Here is a 20,648-nt window from a genome sequence, read left to right as displayed (position 1 = left end):
CTGTATATATACATATATACTATCTGTATATATAGATATTAAATGGCAGCATTAATCAGAAGCTAATCTCACTAATTATACAAGGATGCCTATTTTTTAGGACATATGCACTGATGTCTTAAGGCATGGATGAGTATCAGTGAGACAGGTCATGAACGACGTATGGTCAAATGTGGTCAAATGTAAACTGGTAAATCTGAGTTTCCTATTGTTGTTCTAATTTATTACCAGCAAATCAGTATCTCATCCTAGAAGATGAGAAGTCTGGACTGGGCTGATTATCTCCCAAGGGTCTCATGACTGAGATGTCAACAGTCAAGATATCAACAGGGCTGCCGTCCTTTATATAGCCTTGGCTTCAGACTCTTTCAGGTTCTTGGTTGAATTCATGTTTGATAAGAAGGATGCCTCTTGTTCATCCACATGTTGCTGCCTCCATCTGTAAGTTAGCAATAGTCCTTGACCCCAGGTATGATTTCAGTCTTTCAGCTTTTAAGTACTCATGAGATTCGATTGTTTCTATCTACATAAGCTAAGATATGCTCCTCTAAAATCAACCAATCAGCAACCTTAATGACAGTAACGTCTCTGGGGCCATGTCATGAATGTAAAATAACCACAAGGATTTTGGAGCTAAGATTCTGGAGGATCCATCATTTTTCTTACTAATTTTATATTACTTTGAAATATCATCAAAGGGAAACATTATCTAGATATATATGCATAACACGTTGGGTGGGAACAGCACAGCATGTGAGAACAATACAGTAGTCACGGTGTCACTAAGTTCTTGGTCATTTTGTTCTACTCTAACAGCACCTGGTCTGTGTGCTCTCTCATTACCTCCCAGGTCACCACCTGATCAAGCAAGGTACTTGTGAGGTGGTCGCCGTACACCGCTGCTGCAATAAGAACCGCATAGAGGAGCGCTCTCAGACGGTCAAATGTTCCTGCTTCCCAGGCCAGGTGGCCGGCACAACTCGGGCCCAGCCTTCTTGTGTTGAAGGTAAGGTCTTTCTGGTCAATCTCTCTAGCATCTTGAAAGGGCTAAAAATCAATCTGTAGACATCTAGGATGCTTTGAGGTACCTAACTGTCCAAAACTTAACAGAAATACAAGTTTCAAAATCTTGTATGAATCTTTGATGAATAGGGCAGGTCTTTAATAATCTCTCTCAAGGGCACTCTGTGTGTGTGTGCATGTGCGTGTGTGTGTGTGTATGCGTGTGCGCCCATGCTTTAAAGCCTCTTTGCTCATCCCATTCCAAATACCATGCAGACCTAGCACCTCTTTCTTCAGAGTCTCTCTTCTTCCTCTTGCATATATAAGTTTCCTACTATTCTTAAGGAATTGGTTCTGGGATTCTCTATGAATACCTAAATATTCATGGAGGATCAAAAGCCTTATTGAAAAGTGATGGATTGTGTTGATCACCCGTATGTATCCTCTTGTATACTTGAAGTCATCTCTTATAATTCCTGAGATACTACAGTATAATAAACACTATATAAGCAGTGATTTCTTATTTTTATGGAGACAGAAAGTCTGTATGTTATAAATACAGATGTGTTCTGTCTGTGACCAATTAAGTCCAAGGATGTTTTGTCAATGTATATTGAGAGGTGACTATACTTAGAACTAGCAGTGTGTTATTTTATTTCCTGTTTAGTGGTATATAGTAATATCCCCCTTGTTACTAGTAGCTTTTCATTCCTTGTTTTAATGTTTTAAAAAATTTTACTTTTTAAAATTGTAATTGCATGAGTGTTTTGCTGGCATGTATGCATGTATTCTATGTGCATGTGGTGCCAGTAGAGGCCAGAAGAGGGCACTAGAACTCTCATAGAGTTTCATGGGTACTTGGAACTGAACTTAGGTCCTCTTTACAAGATCAGCAAGTACTTTTAACCAGTGAGCCACTTTTCCAGCCCTACTTTTAAGAAACAGTTATAAATTACCTTTGGAGTAAATTTCCTGACAATAGTTTGGGATCATGATTCACTGATTGTTTTCAAGTCCCATAGTAGATAGGACTACTGTGTAGCTTGTGTGAGAGAGAACATGTTTGTAAGAGGAATGACCATTGAGGGTTGTAGGTGGAGGCCTGGGATTTATTCTGAGTCCCAGGGCTCTTGTAGCAGACACCTTATTGGACACACATTTATTTTCCCAGAGGAAGAGCTATATGGTACTCCCTCCCAGAGTTGTCTGGAGGCTCCATGAGTTTGGCCACCACAAGCTCAGGAACCCTTTAGATGCATGTTAAAGAGTCAGAAGTGAAGACTCTAACAATCAGATTCTTAATGCCAATCAGATCTTATTGGACAGTCAACATAAATAACTGACTCCACTCCTCAGCCTCAAACACAGAGACATCCTTACCTTCATGCACTGTGTGGTCACTGTTGCATGTTGCACTTATCAGTCACATTTAAAAGGGAAAAGTACAAAGGGAAACTTTCCTCTCGATAGTTCCTTACCAGAAACCATGGGGTCCAACTGTATTGCAAAATTAAGATGAAAAGGGCACATACCTTGTCTATTACCTGACAGACTCACTTCATGTGCATCCTGAGAGAATCATAGATCGTATGGTTTCTGTAGTGTGGGAAGCGAATTTTCTCATCCTATGGCACGTAATATGGCATGTAACATGGTGAATGACCTCATGTTACATCAAGGAGCCTTGTTGCTGCCCACTTATTGACAAAGGATTGCAAACCAGTAAAAAGGAGATAAGAATCTTTAACATTTAAAGAACAAAACCAGGCAGACACTTCACAGTAGACAGTACTTAATATAGAGAGTCAGACATTGCACTCGGGTCAGTCAGAGGAAATCCCCCCCATACCTGCCCCAAGGCTCAGGGAACAGTGTGACAGAGGAAATGGAAAGGTTGTGCGAGCCAGAGGTCAGGGAGGAAGGAGTCAAAGAGTGCCTTCTGCATGTGACAGGACCTTTGCATTCAAACCACAGCAACTATAGTTGTCTGGACAGGATCAAGCCAGTCAACATTCAAATATGGACTTAGTAGGAACCCCTACCTTTACCCGAGGAGAGGAGCTCTTGACGGTTGATGGCTTCCTTGGGGAGGGAGAGAAAGTTTTCAAAAGGAGTGGCTGGGTGGTTGGTCCACTGTGTTCCAGTGGATGGCCTCAGGCTGAGAGTGTATGTGGGTAGTACAAGTGAGAATCAGTGAGTTTAAGTAACAAGTGGATACAGAGTTAGGAAGGTTGGGGATGAACCTGGGACAGTAACAGTGTGGACTGTTAGTGAATATAATCAAAATGTATTATAAAATATTTTCAAAGCATTAACAAACATATTAAAACTTATAAATGCACTAAGTTCCTCTATTCTCAGTCAGGAGTATAGAAAGCATATATCGTTTCCCTGAACTATTCCAAGTCCTGTGTGTTTCCTCTCTTTTCTGTCCTTCACATGGATTCACTTTTTCCCATCCCACGCTTGCTAATTCTATACTCTAGGGCCCAATGTACATTTTACCAAACTCCCAATTCTTCATCTTCTGTTTCCACCCGACACTCAGAATAGATCTTCTGTAAAACAGAGTGGACCTGTGACTGCCATGCTAAAACTACACTTAAGCAACCAGTCTGTAAGCTGAGCTTCGAATTATGTTTCATGCTCAAGAAAGCTTCTGAGATCTTACTGCGTTTCAGTTCCCTCTGCCTTAGCCAATCCAGAACATACTGATTTTCATCTATTTCTCCTCCAGGATCATTGTCCTTGGCCCCAGGATGCAAGGCTGACTTAGTAAATTCCTCTCTACTTTACATATCTATATGGTTTTGTTTTTCTCCATACCATCTTTTTTTCTGTAAAACCCTGCTATGTGCATACCCTCCTGATGGTTTGAAAACAATATTTTTCACTTTACTGCTCAGGCTGGTCACAAACTAGTTTTAGCTTGACAGAGAACTGACTCATCCTAATTGTTGAAGATAACAGCTACCTTTGTCTCTGTGGGCTTGAAACTTCTTCTAAAGGAAGCAGTGAATCATAATATGGACTATTTTTACATCCTGTCTAGCCTAGCATCTTTGGATAAGAAGTTTTATATGTAATGTTTTGCAGTATTCAGCACTTTTGATGGCACTTGAAAACTACTGACATGATGATTCCTGTTGTCACCATCATCTTGGTAAAGGAAATATACGAACACCCTACATCATCTCACCCACAAAGAAAGTATATGACTACCCCAGATATATGAATACCTAAACCCCATCTTTGGATTTCACCCTTGGAGTAATTTTAATATTTAGTCAGTGTATTTTTTGGTGCATCTATAAATTTTGGAGATAGGCTATAGTCTTTGGTCTAGATTACAGTATCAGCGAGTGTTTTGTTTAATTTTTTTTCTTAGGTCCACCTAGTTTCTTCCAACAGTATTGGATCATTGGTATCTGTGTGCTTATATGTATTGATTTAGCTTGGCTTTTTACGTATTCCAGAGAATTCCATGGAAAGGATTGGCTTTAACTTAGCTATTCCTTCATTCATGAGCATTTTGGTTGTATGCATGGGAAATCTAACACAGTCTCAGGCCAGCCACATAACTGATCTTTCAAACATTTTAGGACTAGAGAGTGATGACAGCCACTAAATTATTTGGCAATTGACTATATTCTATGACATTCTGTTGAGCAGGACCTTCTGTGTTGATGCAAATGGTCTGTCTCTAAGGAGCGGGGATGACCCACACGTGGGGAGGGTGCTGGAAATGGGCATGTCTGGGACAAAGCTTCATATTAGACAGTATGCTTTTAGATTTATGTAATATGCAACTTCAATGTAACATTTTAGCTAAAGACTACCGAGCAGCATCCTGAAAGAACACAGATACTGTCCTCTTGCTCTGTCTCTGCACACCTAGCATTCCGAGGTAAATGGCCACATTCAACAAATATCTATTGGATCAAAGTCACTGAGGGAGCATAGAGGCTTTAAGCTTTAGTTCGATGAGCATCTGTTTCCTATCCATCTGACCATCTGAATGTTTCCATTAGGGCTTTTAAGCTTTACCTGCTTAATCTTTATCCCATAATAATTATGCAGCATCATGGTAATTGGCATGTGGGAAGACTCATTTTCTGCTGCGATGTCCTTCTTATCTTATTTGTAAATAAGAGTAGAGAGGAAATAAAATATAAAATTTGCTCAAATTTACATTTAAATTAAAACAAAGGCACAGAAATGTTGGAGCCGGGCACTAATTAATGTTGACATAGAAATTGGAATATCCTTTTGCATTATTGTTAATCCACACCACAGATACTTATCTGGTGCTTTCAGTGCTTCTCTGTAAAAGCTTAGCCTTCATTAGTTAAATACAAAACTTAGATATTTTTACCCAATCACCCAAGTTTTTAAATTACGATTAGCTCTGAATTATTTAAATTCATTTTCAATACACAGTGGGGATTTGGAAGGAGGAAGGGGAGTTATTTTGAGCCATGGCACCTTGTGGCCTGAAACTGGCAGTTGTTCTGTGGGTAGGAGTTCTTTATTTAAGATCTGGACCGGCACACACAAGGCCATTTTGTGATGGGAACACTATTCTACACATTCATCATACCACAGCCCTATAGAGATAATGCTGACTGGCTTTATGATAAAGCGAGATAAATGTGTACTACAAGAAAGTTTTATTTATTTTGTCAAAATGAATGCTTTGTACATCTCGGATTTAAAACAGATTAATAAGTCAAAAGCATTGGGATTGAAGACAGTTACTTTTAAAGGTGTTTTTAAAGCTCCAATTTTTCTACCTTTCTGTCTTGTTGCAGAGTGTTTGCACTCGAGAAGGGAGTTACTATTTGACCCAACAGGCCCCGGGGAACTGTCTGACGAGACAGGCTCTCTGTCCACACTGGGCTTGCTGTTTCAATCAGGTTTATTCTCCTTGCCACTGAGTTCCTGTCATGGGCAGCCAGGATAGTGGTACTGAAGTTTACTTCACACAAGCACCTTGGGGTTGCCAGGCCATGCCTCTTGAAGCTCTTGGGTCATTCATCAAACTTTAACTTGGCACAATGATACTGTGGCCTTACTCTGTATACTCGGGATAGCATGACTGTGGACTCCATTTCCAAGGAGCTCATAGTACACAAGGAAAGAGAGAAAGATATACTCTCATAATTGCAGAATTTTATGGCAGAACAGTGTCAGGATGGACCCCATGAAAAGCTAGGAGTCTGAACTGACTAGGTAGAAAGCAAAAAGATGGAGGAGGGAAAGAACACCAAGGGTATGTGAGTGGATGGGCAAACCTGGGTGTCCACAACCTGGAAGAACACAATGTTCTAGATATTGGGGATAGGATTTCACTGCTTCTAGACTTTCACATTTTAGGAGCATGGAAGAAGCAGATTCAATGCCAGTGGAAAAGATCAACTTTTCTTGGTTGTGAGCCAAGTTTCTATAGCATATCCTGGGACCCCTGAAAGGGCAAAGTGTGGTCCCTGCATTTCCAAGCTTCCCTTCTCGGCCCAGGTGACACAGTGAGCCCTGGGTTTGTGTTTCTGTGAATGAGAGTAAGGGAGTAAATACAAATTATAGAAGTGCAACATTGTCCATAGCAGGGGAAGGAAGACATGGAATAGTGTTGACATGTCTTCTATTGTGGATTAAGATTCTTTCCACTAACCAAAGCTTTGAACAGATCCAATAAATTAGTACAGCCTCCCATTTTTAATTGTTTACCCACATTCTTAAACACCTTTGGATGAGAAATATGGATTTTTATGTCCCATGGGGACAGACATTGGGTAGACTTGGGAAAGCATATATTGGATATCTATTATGTAGAGGGTGCCAAACAGTTTATAGTGCATAGCATCGATTGCAAAAAAAAAAAAAAAAAAAAAAAAAAAAAGAATTTCCTGGCCCTGAACAGTAATAGTGCCAAGGCTGAGAAACCCTGACTTGGAAGTCTCCAATATTCACACATGTATTTCTGAATCTGTGTTTGGCAAGAGGAACCACTCAGATCATTAAAAATAAAAAAATTAAATGGGGCCATCATGGACTTACATAGCAGCTCATTAGGGCTCTGTGAACCTGTGCAATAACATTGCTGTATGCATAGGAAAATAAGCAAATACAATTTCTATAAGGTACTTTGGCTCTTTACAGTGGTTAGGCGGATTGTTCTCAGACCTTCAAAGAAGACCTAACACCAATACTCTTCAAACTATTCCACAAAATAGAAACAGAAGGAACACTACCCAATTCCTTCCATGAAGCCACAATTATGCTGATACCAAAACCACACAAAGATCCAACAAAGAAAGAGAACTTCAGACCAATTTCCCTTATGAACATCGATGCAAAAATATTCAATAAAATTCTTGCCAACCAAATCCAAGAACACATAAAAACGATCATCCACCATGATTAAGTACGCTTTATCCCGGGGATGCAGGGTTGGTTCAATAAATGGAAATCCATCAATGCAATCCACTACATAAACAAACTCAAAGAAAAACACCACATGGTCATTTCATTGGATGCTGAAAAAGCATTTGACAAAATTTGGCATCCTTTCATGCTTAAAGTCTTGTAAAGAACAGGAATTCAAGGCCCATACCTAAACATAGTAAAAGCAATATACAGCAAACCGGTAGCCAGCATCAAACTAAATGGAGAAAAACTTGAAGCAATCCCACTAAAATCAGGGACTAGACAGGGCTGCCCCCTTTCTCCTTATCTTTTCAATATTGTACTTGAGGTACTATCTCGGGCAATTAGACAACATAAGGAGGTCAAAGGGATACAAATTGGAAAGGAAGAAGTCAAACTATCATTATTTGCAGATGATATGATAGTCTACCTAAGTGACCCAAAAAACTCCACTAGAGAACTCCTACAGCTGATAAACAACTTCAGCAAAGTGACTGGTTATAAAATCAACTCAAGCAAATTAGTAGCCTTCCTATACTCAAAGGATAAGCAGGCTGAGAAAGAAATTAGGGAAATGACCCCCTTCACAATAGCCACAAACAGTATAAAGTACCTTGGGGTGACTCTTACCAAACATGTGAAAGTTCTGTATGACAAGAACTTCAAGACTATGAAGAAGGAAATGGAAGAAGACCTCAAAAAATGGAAAAACCTCCCATGCTCATGGATCAGCAGGATTGATATAGTTAAAATGGCCATTTTGCCAAAAGCAATATACAGATTCAATGCAATACCCATCAAAATCCCAACTCAATTCTTCAGAGTTAGAAAAAGCAATTCTCAAATTCATCTGGAATAACAAAAAACCCAGGATAGCTAAAACTATTCTCAACAATAAAAGAAATTCTGGGGGTATCAGTATCCCTGACCTCAAGCAATACTATAGAGCAATAGGGTTAAAAACTGCATGGTATTGGTACAGTGATAGGCAGGCAGATCAATGGAACAGGATTGAAGATCCAGAAATGAACCCACACACCTATGGCCACTTGATCCTCAACAAAGGGGCTGAAAACATCCAATGGAAAAAAGATAGCATTTTCAACAAGTGGTGCTGGTTCAACTGGAGGTCAGCATGCAGAAGAATGGGAATTGATCCATCCTTGTCTCCTTGTACTAAGCTCAACTCCAAATGGATCAAGGACCTCCACATAAAGCCAGACACTCTGAAGCTAATAGAAAAGAAACTGGGGAAGACCCTTTAGGACATCGGTACAGGGAGAAAGTTTCTGAATAGAATACCAATAGCGTATGCTCTAAGATCAAGAATTGACAAATAGGACCTCATAAAATTACAAAGTTTCTGTAAGGCAAAGGACACCATCAAAAGGAGAAATCAGCAACCAACAAATTGGGAAAAGATCTTCACCAACACTACATCAGATAGAAGGCTAATGTCCAATATATATATATAAAGAACTCAAGAAGTTAGACTCCAGAAAACCAAATAACCCTATTAAAAAATGGAGTACAGAGTTAAACAAAGAATTTTCACCTGAAGAACTTCAGATGGCAGAGAAGCATCTTAAAAAATGTTCAACTTCATTAGTCATCAGGGAAATGCAAATCAAAACAACCCTGAGATTTCACCTTACACCAGTCAGAATGGCTAAGATTAAACATTCAGGAGATACCAGATGTTGGCAAGGGCGTGGAGAAAGAGGAACACTCCTCCACTGCTGGTGGGGTTGCAAATTGGTACAATCACTCTGGAAATCAGTCTGGCGGTTCCTCAGAAAACTGGGCACCTCACTTCCAGTAGATCCTGCTATACCACTCCTGGGCATATACCCAGAAGATTCCCCAGCATGTAATAAGGGTACATGTTCCACTATGTTCATAGCAGCCCTATTTATAATTGCCAGAAGCTGGAAAGAATCCAGGTATCTCTCAACAGAAGAGTGGATGCAAAAAATGTGGTATATATACACAATGGAGTACTATTCAGCCATTAGAAACAATGAATTCATGAAATTTTTAGGCAAATGGATGGAGCTGGAGAACATCATACTAAGTGAGGTAACCCAGTCTCAAAAGATGAATCATGGTATGCACTCACTAATAAGTGGATATTAACCTAGAAAGCTGTAATACCCAAAACATAATCCACACATCAAATGAGGTACAAGAAGAGTGGAGGAGTGGCCCCTTGTTCTAGAAAGACTTAGTGAAGCAGTATAGGGCAAAACCAGAACAGGGAAGTGGGAAGGGTTGAGTGGGAAAACAGGGGGAGGGAAGGGGGCTGATGGGACTTTTGGGGAGTGGGGGTTTAGAAAGGGGGAAATCATTTGAAATGTCAATAAAAAAATATATCGAATAAAAAACCATGGAATCGATGGCATCACTTGCAAAGAACATTGATTGTGTTGAAACAGCAGCAATAAGTACAGATTTTAACATGTTAAAATCTCAGTGCAGAGCGTCAAAGATGTATATTCTAAGAAGATATTTCAAAATCTCCTCATCCATACTCTGAAGTTACAGAGCACATTTTAGGCTATTATCACTGCCACTGGTTACCCAGAAGAACTGGACAGCATGCCCTTGTTGTAGAAGGCACTTTATAGTAGAATCATACAAAGCACATGGAGAAATCTGGCTGGTGGTCAACTAGAAACTTCATCCCCACTGCTTATTGTGCATAATGCTGGAAGGTGCTATGTGTGCTGCTTGAGGAGGAGAGTAATCAGCATTTCACCCAGGCCTGGATCTCACAAGCTACTAGAATAAATAGCTTGGCAAGATGTGCCCACCTGTGCATGTCATGGGAGTAATCTGATCGCTTCTAGATTGGATTTAAAGCCTGTCCATATGGTGGGATCTATACCTGACACTGTCAAGGAGGCCAAGAACCCATGGCTATAAAGATCATGGACCCTGGGGGAAACTCTACTACTGTTATTCTGTTAAATGAACATAGTGATAATGATTTATTGATATACTCATAGATGCGTGCATCGCTGAACCCTTACCAGAGAAGCTGCTCCCTACAGTAGATGGTGGTTAGCACCGAGACCGACAACTGGTCCACATGAGGAGAATAAGAGACTGGGCACTTGCTTCTGGTACTAAGTCCTCAACTGGATATCTATATCACAGTCTTCCAGGGCTCAGGGATCTGTGGCAGAGGAGGTAGACAGACTGTAGGAGCCAGAAGTGGTGGATGAATTCAAGGAAACAGTATTTCCCAGGCACAGTTGCACATGTCCACTCACAGAGACAACATAACCAAGAGCTACACAAACTCAACCCAGATAAAATCCCAACATGGGGGAATAGAGGTGGGCATGGAGTCTGACACCTAGCTGGAGGTCTTAGCACTTGCTTACTGGGAAAGACTTCAATAGTTTGACTCCTGATATATTTACCACACTCTGATATTTATTACTCACATCCTGGAGTAGTCAACACAACTTGGACATGATGGTTTTTAAAGGCGAAAGAGAGACTTTGAAGTTGAATATGTCAGGATAGGTGGGAGGATCTGGGTGGAGGTAGAGGAACATGACTAAAATACTTGGTATAAAATTCTTAAAGAATAAATAAAACATTAGTTCAAAAACAAGGCTTTTCTGTCTTTTTTAACTCTACGTATATAAATAAAGTCCATAAATGAGAGACCAGCTCTTGAGAAGTAAGCTGTTATTTGTGACAGAGCAAGACAGCTAATGTAGTCTCTTGAAACTTAGATCTAGAAAACACTATACAATGTACTAACTATCATCAAAAACCAGGGGGCGCCACTATCTTGATATTTTTTTTTCCTTTCTGTGTAAAACTGAAAAGTAATTGCAACTTGAAGATGAGGGTATTATGTGTTTTCCTAAACCGGGAAGGCATACGGCTTTTAAAAGAATTTTATTTTAAAAATAGATGCAACAAGGCATCTTCTCATTTAGAGTACATTGTGATGTTCAGTAGCAGGAGGGGCGGACATACCTCCCACAAGGCACTCTCCTGTGGAGAAATGGCCCAGGAAAGTGGGCAGATGCCATTGACAGTTATTTTAATAGAATCTAACTTCTGGGTCTTTGCTTTAGCTCAGAGCTGGGCTCCAGCTGTTCTAGAAGCTCTGCTTTCTCAGTGCTTGTCTCCCTGTGAGGTCTGCCGTCCTTCGGTTCCAGGCTCTGCTGGGAGGTTCATAGGCAATCCTCAGCACAGAAAGACATTCAAAGCTGGCACTCTCTTTCCGTTCTGTCCCCCTGCTCTCTCCTCACTTCTAGAACATTTGCTGCTAGGTCTTTCACACAGAAACTCCATCCAGATAATCTATTACCAGGGGCCCCTTACTGTGTTCTCCTGTTAGGTATTAACAGAATTTTTGTTTTTGCAAATGCAGCAATTTAAAATTCCGGAGTGGCTTGTTATTTTATCAAGTATCACTTTTTAAGCAAACAAAGGAAAACTGGTTAAAGAAAGCCATAAGAACTCGGTATTATATTTTCTTTTATCTAAGTCTTTATAAAGTATATTTATAGAATAGAAGAATGTATTGAATGTATACATGCAGAGTATTCAAATGTAACCTTTTTATTAAAAAGAAACTATTAAAAACAAAAAGAAAAAGAAAAAAGAAAAGAAAACTCCACAGGATCCATGGGATGGCTCTGTGTATGAAGAGGTTGGCCGCACAACCCTGACAACCTCAGTTCAATCCCCAGAACCCACGTAAAGGGGGCCGGGGGAGAGAGAACCAAATACAAAAACTGGCCTCTGAAATCCACACACATGGCATGACATGCACAACTCATCATACCCATGATAATAAATGTTTAAAAGGTCAACCCTTTTTTTGTTTTTTGTTTTTGTTTTTTTGTTTGTTTTTTTTTAGAGACAGGGTTTCTCTGTGTAGCCCTGGCTGTCCTAGAACTCACTCTGTAGACCAGACTGTCCTCGAACTCAGAAATCCACCTGCCTCTGCCTCCCAAGTGCTAGGATTAAAGGTATGTACCACCACCACCCGGCTTAAAAGGTCAGCTCTTAATGGAGCCAAGATTTTACCCATAAGACCCAGATTTCAGAAACCACCAAAAGAAATATACAGGTAACACTTGAAGACCTTAGTACAGACAGAGGTTTTCTGGATAGCATTCTCAAAGCACAGGTAACAGACACACACATGATGGAGTGGCAAAGGGAGTGGAGACAGCATACAGACCAGCAGGGAATCTTTTGCCGGCTCTACATCTGATAGGTGTTCTTACAGAATCTAGGAAGAACTGAAAACGAAAGCCCCCAAGAAGCAGCAGTGGAATTAAAACATGGTGAAATGATCTGAATGATTATAATACTCAATGAAGAATACAAGTGACCAACAAACACATGAAAAAATGCTTAGCATCATTAGCTTTTGGGAAACATGCAAATCAGAACTATATGGAGATACTATTGTACTCCAGCTAGAATGTATACCATCCCAAAATTTAAAAAGTCAAGCTGGTAAAGATATATATAGAAAACCCCCAAAACTTGTGATGCAGTGGAATGTGAATGAATGCAGTTACTATAGGATACAGTTTTGAAGCTCCTAAAATAGCCGAAATAAGTCTCCCTTTTGATCCACATATCCTACTCCTGGTTATAGTATGGAAAACAGAAGAAAATAATTTGCTAGGTGAAGCCTCTTCTATGCTAGGCTTCTGTCCAGAGGATAATTTTCAAGATTCTATTCTTTTTTCTTCCATTGTGATTTCCAGGAATTGAACTTAAGGTGTCTGGCTCATGTAGAAAGCACTTTTATCTGATGAGACATCATGCCAACTTGGTTCTTCCTAATCTGAAGTACTATTTACTACAGGAGAAGAGTCTGAGGGCTTCATATCCCGAGTAATGATAAAGGCATAGGATTTGAAGGACCTTGGTTTGATTGCTGTAGTACTCATTCATTGAAATACTGTTTATGTTAAAACCCTTTTCTTCATCTTTCCTTTTATGAAAAATATTCTTTTCTTATATAAGAAATACTGATTATAGCTTTTCCCTCTCTCCCTCAACTCCTCTGAGTTTCTCCCTCCCTTCCTTCCTCTCCAGCCATACTCTTTGTCTGTCATTAGAAAAGAACAGGCTTTTAAGAGATAATTGCCAGACATGACAAAATTAAGTAAAATAAATGAAGCAAAAGACTATCATTTTGAAGTTGGTTATGGCAACCCAATAGGAAGGAAAGAGTCTCAAGAGTAGGCACAAGAGTCAATGACCCACTTGTTCTTACTGTCAGGAGCCCCATAAAAATACTATGCTAATAGCTATAATCCTTTTACAGAAGACCTGGTGCAGACTCATGAAAACATTTAAAATACATAAGGAGTTGAAAACATTTGATTATATGTATAAATGTACAAACTTCTTTGTTTGATTATACATGTATATAGTCATTTCATCCATCCCCCAAAACTGCTACAATTAAAATTATAAATGCATTATAGCACATTCTGGAAGACTGCTATGTAGAGTCAGTGCAACATGGTCTGGTTTCTTCAACCTTAATTGACCAACTTAGAAAACTGGTTTTTATTTCTATTTCCATATGCCTTTTGCTGTGACTTGGCAGTTTCAGGGACAATCAGAAGAGGGACCATGGGTAAAAGTGCTTTGAAATGACAAAAGTTCCCTGCAGTTGCAGGGTGAGATCATTATGATATTTGGAGCTGAAAAAAAAAACTTTCTTAAGCTTCATGTCTATCTACCCCAGTTAAGCAGCTGTCTCTCTGACATAATAAATAACTCATGCAACAAGATACCATCCTCTGCTTTGGCACACACGGATTTAAATAGGGAATGGTTAACCTAGATCACAAATCTACTTGACTCAAGTGCTATTGGTGTTGATTGGAGCCATCAGCTGATGGCCCAGGAACAGTGGCTACCTAAGGAAAAAGAAGAGGTAAAGGAAGAGGTACATATTTAAGGGTCATCACATGGCCTCTGATATTAGACTGCATGTTAGACCCTAGTCTCTTAGTACCTCTGGACCTCAGAGTTTTCAAGCTAAGAGAAAAAAAATATCAACCTCAGTTTTGGAGGAAATTTTGTATGAGGTAAGATAGGATAAGCAATTAGCAGGAGCCTGGCACTCAATGAGAAACGTTGCCCTCAGCATCAATGGAGCATGGACTTTATATTTTTGTTTACTTCTCATCGATGGTCTTATAACATTGAGAGCCTGTCCTGCTTTCTCTGTATAATGCCATGTAGAGCCAATTTAACTGCCCCGTCTGTCTTGGATGCCCTTTCTTGCTTTCTTATGCCCCATTTCTGTGCCTATTAGAAGGAGCGAAAGTGGGGCACCTTTCTTCTGTTCTTTTAAGAGGCATTCAACATTTTTAGTCTGAATTACAACACAGGCTATGGCTTGGCATTTATGGCTTTCTTCCTGTGGTGATGCATTCCTTCTTTACCTAATTTGTTGACAGTTACTATCGTTAAAGAGACCTACCAAAGTGATCATATGATTTTTATCATGTATTTTCTGAATGTAGTGGATCACACTGATTAATATTTAATCATATTCACCCTTGAAAGGCAACTCTCACCTGATCGAGCTGTGTGATCTCTCCGACATCCTGTTCAATTTGGTTTCCTAGTTTTTTCTAAGGGGTTTTGCATTCATTTTGCAATATGAAATATTTTGGCCTGCGGTTTTATTTTCTTGCTGACTTCTGACCTGACTTTGGAAGGAGGCTAATGCTGGCTTCTCAAAATGTGTTTGTGGCGGTCTTTCTGCTTCAGTTCTTTGGAGAAGTCTGAAAAAAGTTGAATTTACTAAAGTTGGCAGACAGGAAATTTAAAAACTGCATTGGAGAAAAGGGACTTGCATTTTCATGTAGTAACAAAGAATTTTGAAAAGATCCCATTTATGATAGTGTGACAGAGACAAAATGCTGAGGAAAAAAATTTAACCAATGAGGCAAAAGATAAGCATACTAAAAGTTATCTGATGTGACGGAAGGAAATTATACAGCATAGAAGTGAATAGTATTGCCAAATGTCCAAAATGACCTGAAGATCCCTGTCAAAAACCCAAGTGGCATTTTCACAGAAATGGAAAAAAATACATTAGAACTTATATGATGTCACAAGGAACTCAAATAAATCAAGAGTTTATAGTAAGAAGGACAGAGATGTCACACTTCCTGATCCATGGATATTCCGGAAGCCATAGTCATCACAGAACAGTATAGGTGTGCCAAAAAAGTAGACACACAGGACAGCGGAACAAGATAGAAAGCCCAGCACCAAACTTACACTGGTGCGATCAAGGCACTGGGGATAGTCACTGAAGACGAGGTCACTGCCTCTGTAGTGGTACTGGAAACAGTGGAGAGCTGCAAAGCCCAACGGCGTCTCACTCTATACACACGATAAACCAGAACGCATAGACTACCGTGACGCCAGGAACTACCAAACCGAGAAATGAAGTCAGGAACAAAACTTGAAACTGGCAATGGAGTTTTAGTTATGAAACCAAAACACATGAAATCCAAATGAGTGAATGTGCAGCTAACAAAAGCTCTGCAAAGGCAGGGATGAATGGGAAAGAAAGGGCAGCCCAGAGAGTGCGAGAACTTATTTGTAGACATTTCTTTTTGTAACGATACTCCCCTCAACCTCTCTCCCTCCTCCTCTTGTTTTCTCTCTCTGTGGCTATGTGCCTGTGTGTACATGTGCGTGTCAATGTGCATGAGCATATGTGTGTATGTGTGTGTGTGTGTGTGTGTGTGTAAGTGCCCATGGAGGCTAGAAATAGGCATCAAACTCTTGCAAGTGGATTTACTGGTGGTGCATGGGTAATGGGTAATGAGAACTGAAGAATAGTCCTCTGGAAGAGTGTGTCCTTTTACCTGCCGAGCCCTCTTTCCAGATTTCTCTAAGGGGTTCAGATACAATACATAGGGGCTTGAAGAACTTAGTATTCTTTTGTCCTTGTGGAACAGGGACAAATAGGTTCCATGGGTCTCAGGAAGGGAAGCGATAAGGTTCTCAAGGATCCTGCCCTGAGCAGGGCAGGAAGATGGGGCACCTGGGCAGGGTAGGCAGACAGGGTTCTGGGTCATGGGCTATGGCTGTGGCATGATCCTGATCAGCCAGGCAGGTCTCAGGTCCAGTGATGAAAGCTTCTGGAGAAAGAACTCTTCCCCAAGGGTTACAGCTCAGTAAAACAAACACTTTCAGACGATCCTTGGTGTACTCTATTCCACGTGGACAGGGACTTTATATAAACATTGAGGAGTAGTATGGGATTTAGGGGTAGATGTTTTATGTTGGCTCAGTTTGAGATGTTAGTGATGTTCTGTTTGCATGGAGAAGGACTCCAGGTGTTTTCCCTACAGGATTGATTGTCATGGTCCTCTCAGTGGGGTGTCATGGTTGCATAGGTGAGCAGGTAGAGGTGGGCAGGGAGTTGGGCCCCTTCTACCATTCTTAATTCTGAGATTCATGATTCATGGGATTTGAGCTTATGCAACATCTTCAGTTCTTCTGTTCAGTGAAATGGTCTACTTTCTCCACAGTATTCTTAAACCAGAAAAGAACCCCATTAAAAAATAACAAAAGTCTTGAATAGCTGCTTTTCTCAGGGAAGACAGTTATCAAACAGATATTGGAAGCAGTGTTCTACCTCACTGTAATAATTCACACTTATTAGAATGACTGTTATCAAAACCACAAGGGGATATTGAGATGTAGGCAAGGGGAACTCGTGTTTTGTTGCCAGGAATGTGAATTGGTACTGGCATCATGGATAACAACATAGAAACTCCTCAGAGAATATGTTTACATATATAGTAATCCTCGTCCTAGGTAATCCACAGGACATCAAATTGGTCCTCCCTTTGTGTATGGTGCTGGGGGTCCAGCTTGGAATGTTGCACAAGGTCAGCCCATGTTGTGAGCCACATCCCCATCTTCAAGACCAGTAGCATCTGTGTGCCACCCTACACTGCTGCTTTCACTGAAGCAGCTGGGAACTGGAAACAACCCAGTAACTTCACTGATGGAGAGAGAAAGAAAATATGGGCTAGACCAGTATTTGTTCATACAGAGAGATCCTGGTGTCTGAAAATATGCATGAAACAGGAGGTCTTTATGTTATGCTAATGGACCAATCTAGGAATCAAAGGGTCAAAGGTCCCCATAATCTCCTGTATACACGATTTTCAAAACATAGAATTCCTGGTAGTCCAGAGAAGAATTGTGGTTTCTAGAGCTGGATGCTTGGTAGGATGGTGCTGTTGTCAAAAGGGTACAGGTTTTCAGTTACAAGGCGCTTAGGTTTCAGGAATCTAACAGTAAGTGATGAGTGACTACAAATGAGCTAACTTACTTGATTCTAGAAGTCATCACACATTGTACACACATAGCAAATTGTCATCTTTACCCTGATGACAATCTATTGAAGTCCTCATTTTAAAACACAAAAGAAATCTATGGGCCATACATTTCTACAGCTCAGAAACATGGAATACAATTACTTATTATCTAAAGTGTGTGTGTGGGGGGGGATTGAAGCACCTACTTGGGGATGTTTCCTATGTAAGTATTGTGGTTTCAACAAGAAAACAGAGCCAGTTTTTCTTGACTTGCTACCACCCCTGCCTCAGCTCAGTTCTGTACTATCTCATAGTCTGAATTCGCCCCTACAATTCAGCAACTCTGTAAACTTGTGGGACTAGCCATCCCATATGATGGAGAGTCTTCTGTCTGTGTTCAGTTCCAGAGACCTACTGTGCTGCGTTTTGCTTCATGAGCGTGACACAGTTTTATCAGCAGACTTCTGTGTGTTCACAGATGTTGAGAGATGGGTGACTCGTAGGTGAACTAAACATTCCAGAATAATCATATATGGGCTGTGAGGCAAGGCTGAGTCTTGTCACCCTTAGTTTGCTTTCACTATATGACAAATTGTGCCTCACCATTCAGCTATTCACTGTGATGGCCTACAGAGATATCAGCATACAAGAAGGAAGGTTTAACTTTTAGTGTAGATGCTCTTTGTTCATAGCCAAGACTAACACTGCAGCATCAGCATTTGCCCCTGGAGCTTGCAGTCAAAGAAGTTGGCCATCACAGTACCCAGAATTTCCTGGAACAAAAGCCTGGCCCAGTGTTTCTTCTCCTGAACCCACTGTATCCTTTTGTGTCACTGGGCAAGTGTTTTTTAAACTCTGCCTCTTTGGAGGAACTAATGCTAAGAGAAATCAGATGGCAAGCCCAAGGTCTTTAAAATAACAGAGAAAACAACATGTTGAGACTCAAATCAGGGCAGAGACCCTGGAAAGCATTGGCTCTTATCAACTCTATTAGAATCTGATAGCCAACCCCCAAAATGCATTTTCCAGAGTATGTAGAGGGACAACTAGATTCATATATGTATCTGAGAACTTTACCTGCATGTACACCTGCATGCCAGAAGAGGGCATCAGACTCCATTATAGATGGTTGTGAGCTACCATGTGATTGGTGGGAATTGAACTCAGGACTTCTGGAAGAGCAGCTAATATTCTTAACAGCTGGGTCTTCCTCACCCCCCCCCCCCACTAGATTCTTTAAATACACCTATGCAATCATTCCAGTCAGCCAAGTTTGTGTCAGTCTGTTAATCTGTATTATGCTTTGCCACCACACTTGGAGGAAGTAAGTATGTCTCAAACACAATGTAACCTTTGTTTTCCAGCTTCCATTGTGATTGAGAAGTGGTGGTGCCACATGGATCCTTGTTTGGAAGGAGAGGACTGTAAAGTGCTTCCAGATGCCTCGGGTTGGTCCTGTAGCAGTGGCAATAAAGTCAAAACCACCAAGGCAAGTATGCACAAAAGGCAGCTGGAATTCACAACCACAGCCTAGCTGTTCACTCCGGGGGGGGGGGGGGGGGGGGGGCTCCTGCTGTGCCTGGATCTCACCAGCAGGAGAGCAACATTGTTTTATGTTGATAAACCAGTCTGGACTGTGCAATGCTGTGCCTTTAGTCTTTCAGGAAAGTGAATTTGCCAGCCCCCCTGTGTGTGTCAGGGCAGTGATTTGGTGGGTGATTTTTAGACCAGGCCCCTAAATTCACTTCTGCTCCTTCATGAGCCCAATTTAGAGAGAAGGTTTCAGAGTCGACAGAGCAGTGCATCAAAGCGAGAGTCCACCTCCAGATGATTTACTCTGCTGTAGAGATTGGAGACTGGCTGGTTGAGATTATTTTACTCAAGGCTCCCTTACCTTCTCCCTGGTGGTTCCCATTCTGATTTTTTTCCTGATGGAAAACACAAGCTATTCAGTTCTTCTGTGAGAAAACAAACTTAGTTGATTCCTCATGTCTGCTCAAGTAGCTGGATCTTAGAAAGTTTTACTACCAAATCCTTCCATGGCTGCTTTGCCAGCTCCCAATCCATCATCACATCTAGATGACTATTGGCTTTCTTCCAGTAGAGACACCATACAATGGCTGTTACAGTATTTGTGAGATGTCATTCTTCTAAAGCAGGACATCCTTTTTTTTAAAAAAAAATTTTTATTTTCTATATTCTTTGTTTACATTCCAAATAATTTTCCCTTTCCCCGGTTCCCCCTACCCCAAACTCCCATAAGCCCTCTTCCTTCCGCCCATTCTCTGATCAACCCCCTCCTACTTCTCTGTCCTGGAAATCCCCTACAATGCTGCATCAAGCCTTTCCAGGACCAGAGCCCTCTCCTTCCTTCTTCTTGGAACTCATTTGATATGTGAATTGTGTCTTGAGAATTCAGAGCTTCTGGGCTAATATGCCCTTATCAGTGACTGCATTCCATGTGTGTTCTTTTGTGATTGGGTTACCTCACTTGGGATGATATTTTCCAGATCCAGCCGTTTGCCTAAGAATTTCATGAATTCATTGTTTTTCATTGCTGAGTAGTATTCCACTGTGAAAATATACTACATTTTCTGTATCCATTCCTCCATTGAGGGACATCTCGGTTCTTTCTAGCTTCTGGCTATTATAAATATGGCAAAGCAGGACATCCTAACACCTTTGGGCACCTTCAGTCACTACGCAGGTTCTTCATAGATAACTCTGGAAGATAGCCCTTCCTCTTTCTGCTCCAACCCCCCTGGCCTCCTATTGGGTCCTGTCCTGCTGCTTTCGAGGTACCTCTTCCCTCTTATATAATGTATTTTTCTCCCTTCCTTTCTCACCAACTAT

The 20,648-nt window shown here is 40.7% G+C and overlaps 1 protein-coding gene across 1 annotated transcript in view; it reads left to right on the top strand.

Moving 5' to 3' along the window:
• The window catches only part of Tafa4 (TAFA chemokine like family member 4), a 160,529-nt gene that overhangs the window by 125,255 nt on the left and 14,626 nt on the right, over positions 1 to 20,648 (top strand). Inside the window, exons 2-3 of the mRNA XM_052172887.1 lie at positions 851 to 1,006; positions 19,160 to 19,288. Coding sequence (XP_052028847.1) covers positions 851 to 1,006; positions 19,160 to 19,288 — 285 coding nt within the window. The remainder of the gene's footprint in view (positions 1 to 850; positions 1,007 to 19,159; positions 19,289 to 20,648) is intronic.

This window comes from Apodemus sylvaticus, chromosome 2 (assembly GCF_947179515.1).
Source record: "Apodemus sylvaticus chromosome 2, mApoSyl1.1, whole genome shotgun sequence".
Classification (NCBI taxonomy): Eukaryota; Metazoa; Chordata; class Mammalia; order Rodentia; family Muridae; genus Apodemus; species Apodemus sylvaticus.
The sequence above is the reverse complement of the archived record's forward strand: the minus strand, read 5'-3'. Positions and strand labels throughout refer to the sequence as shown.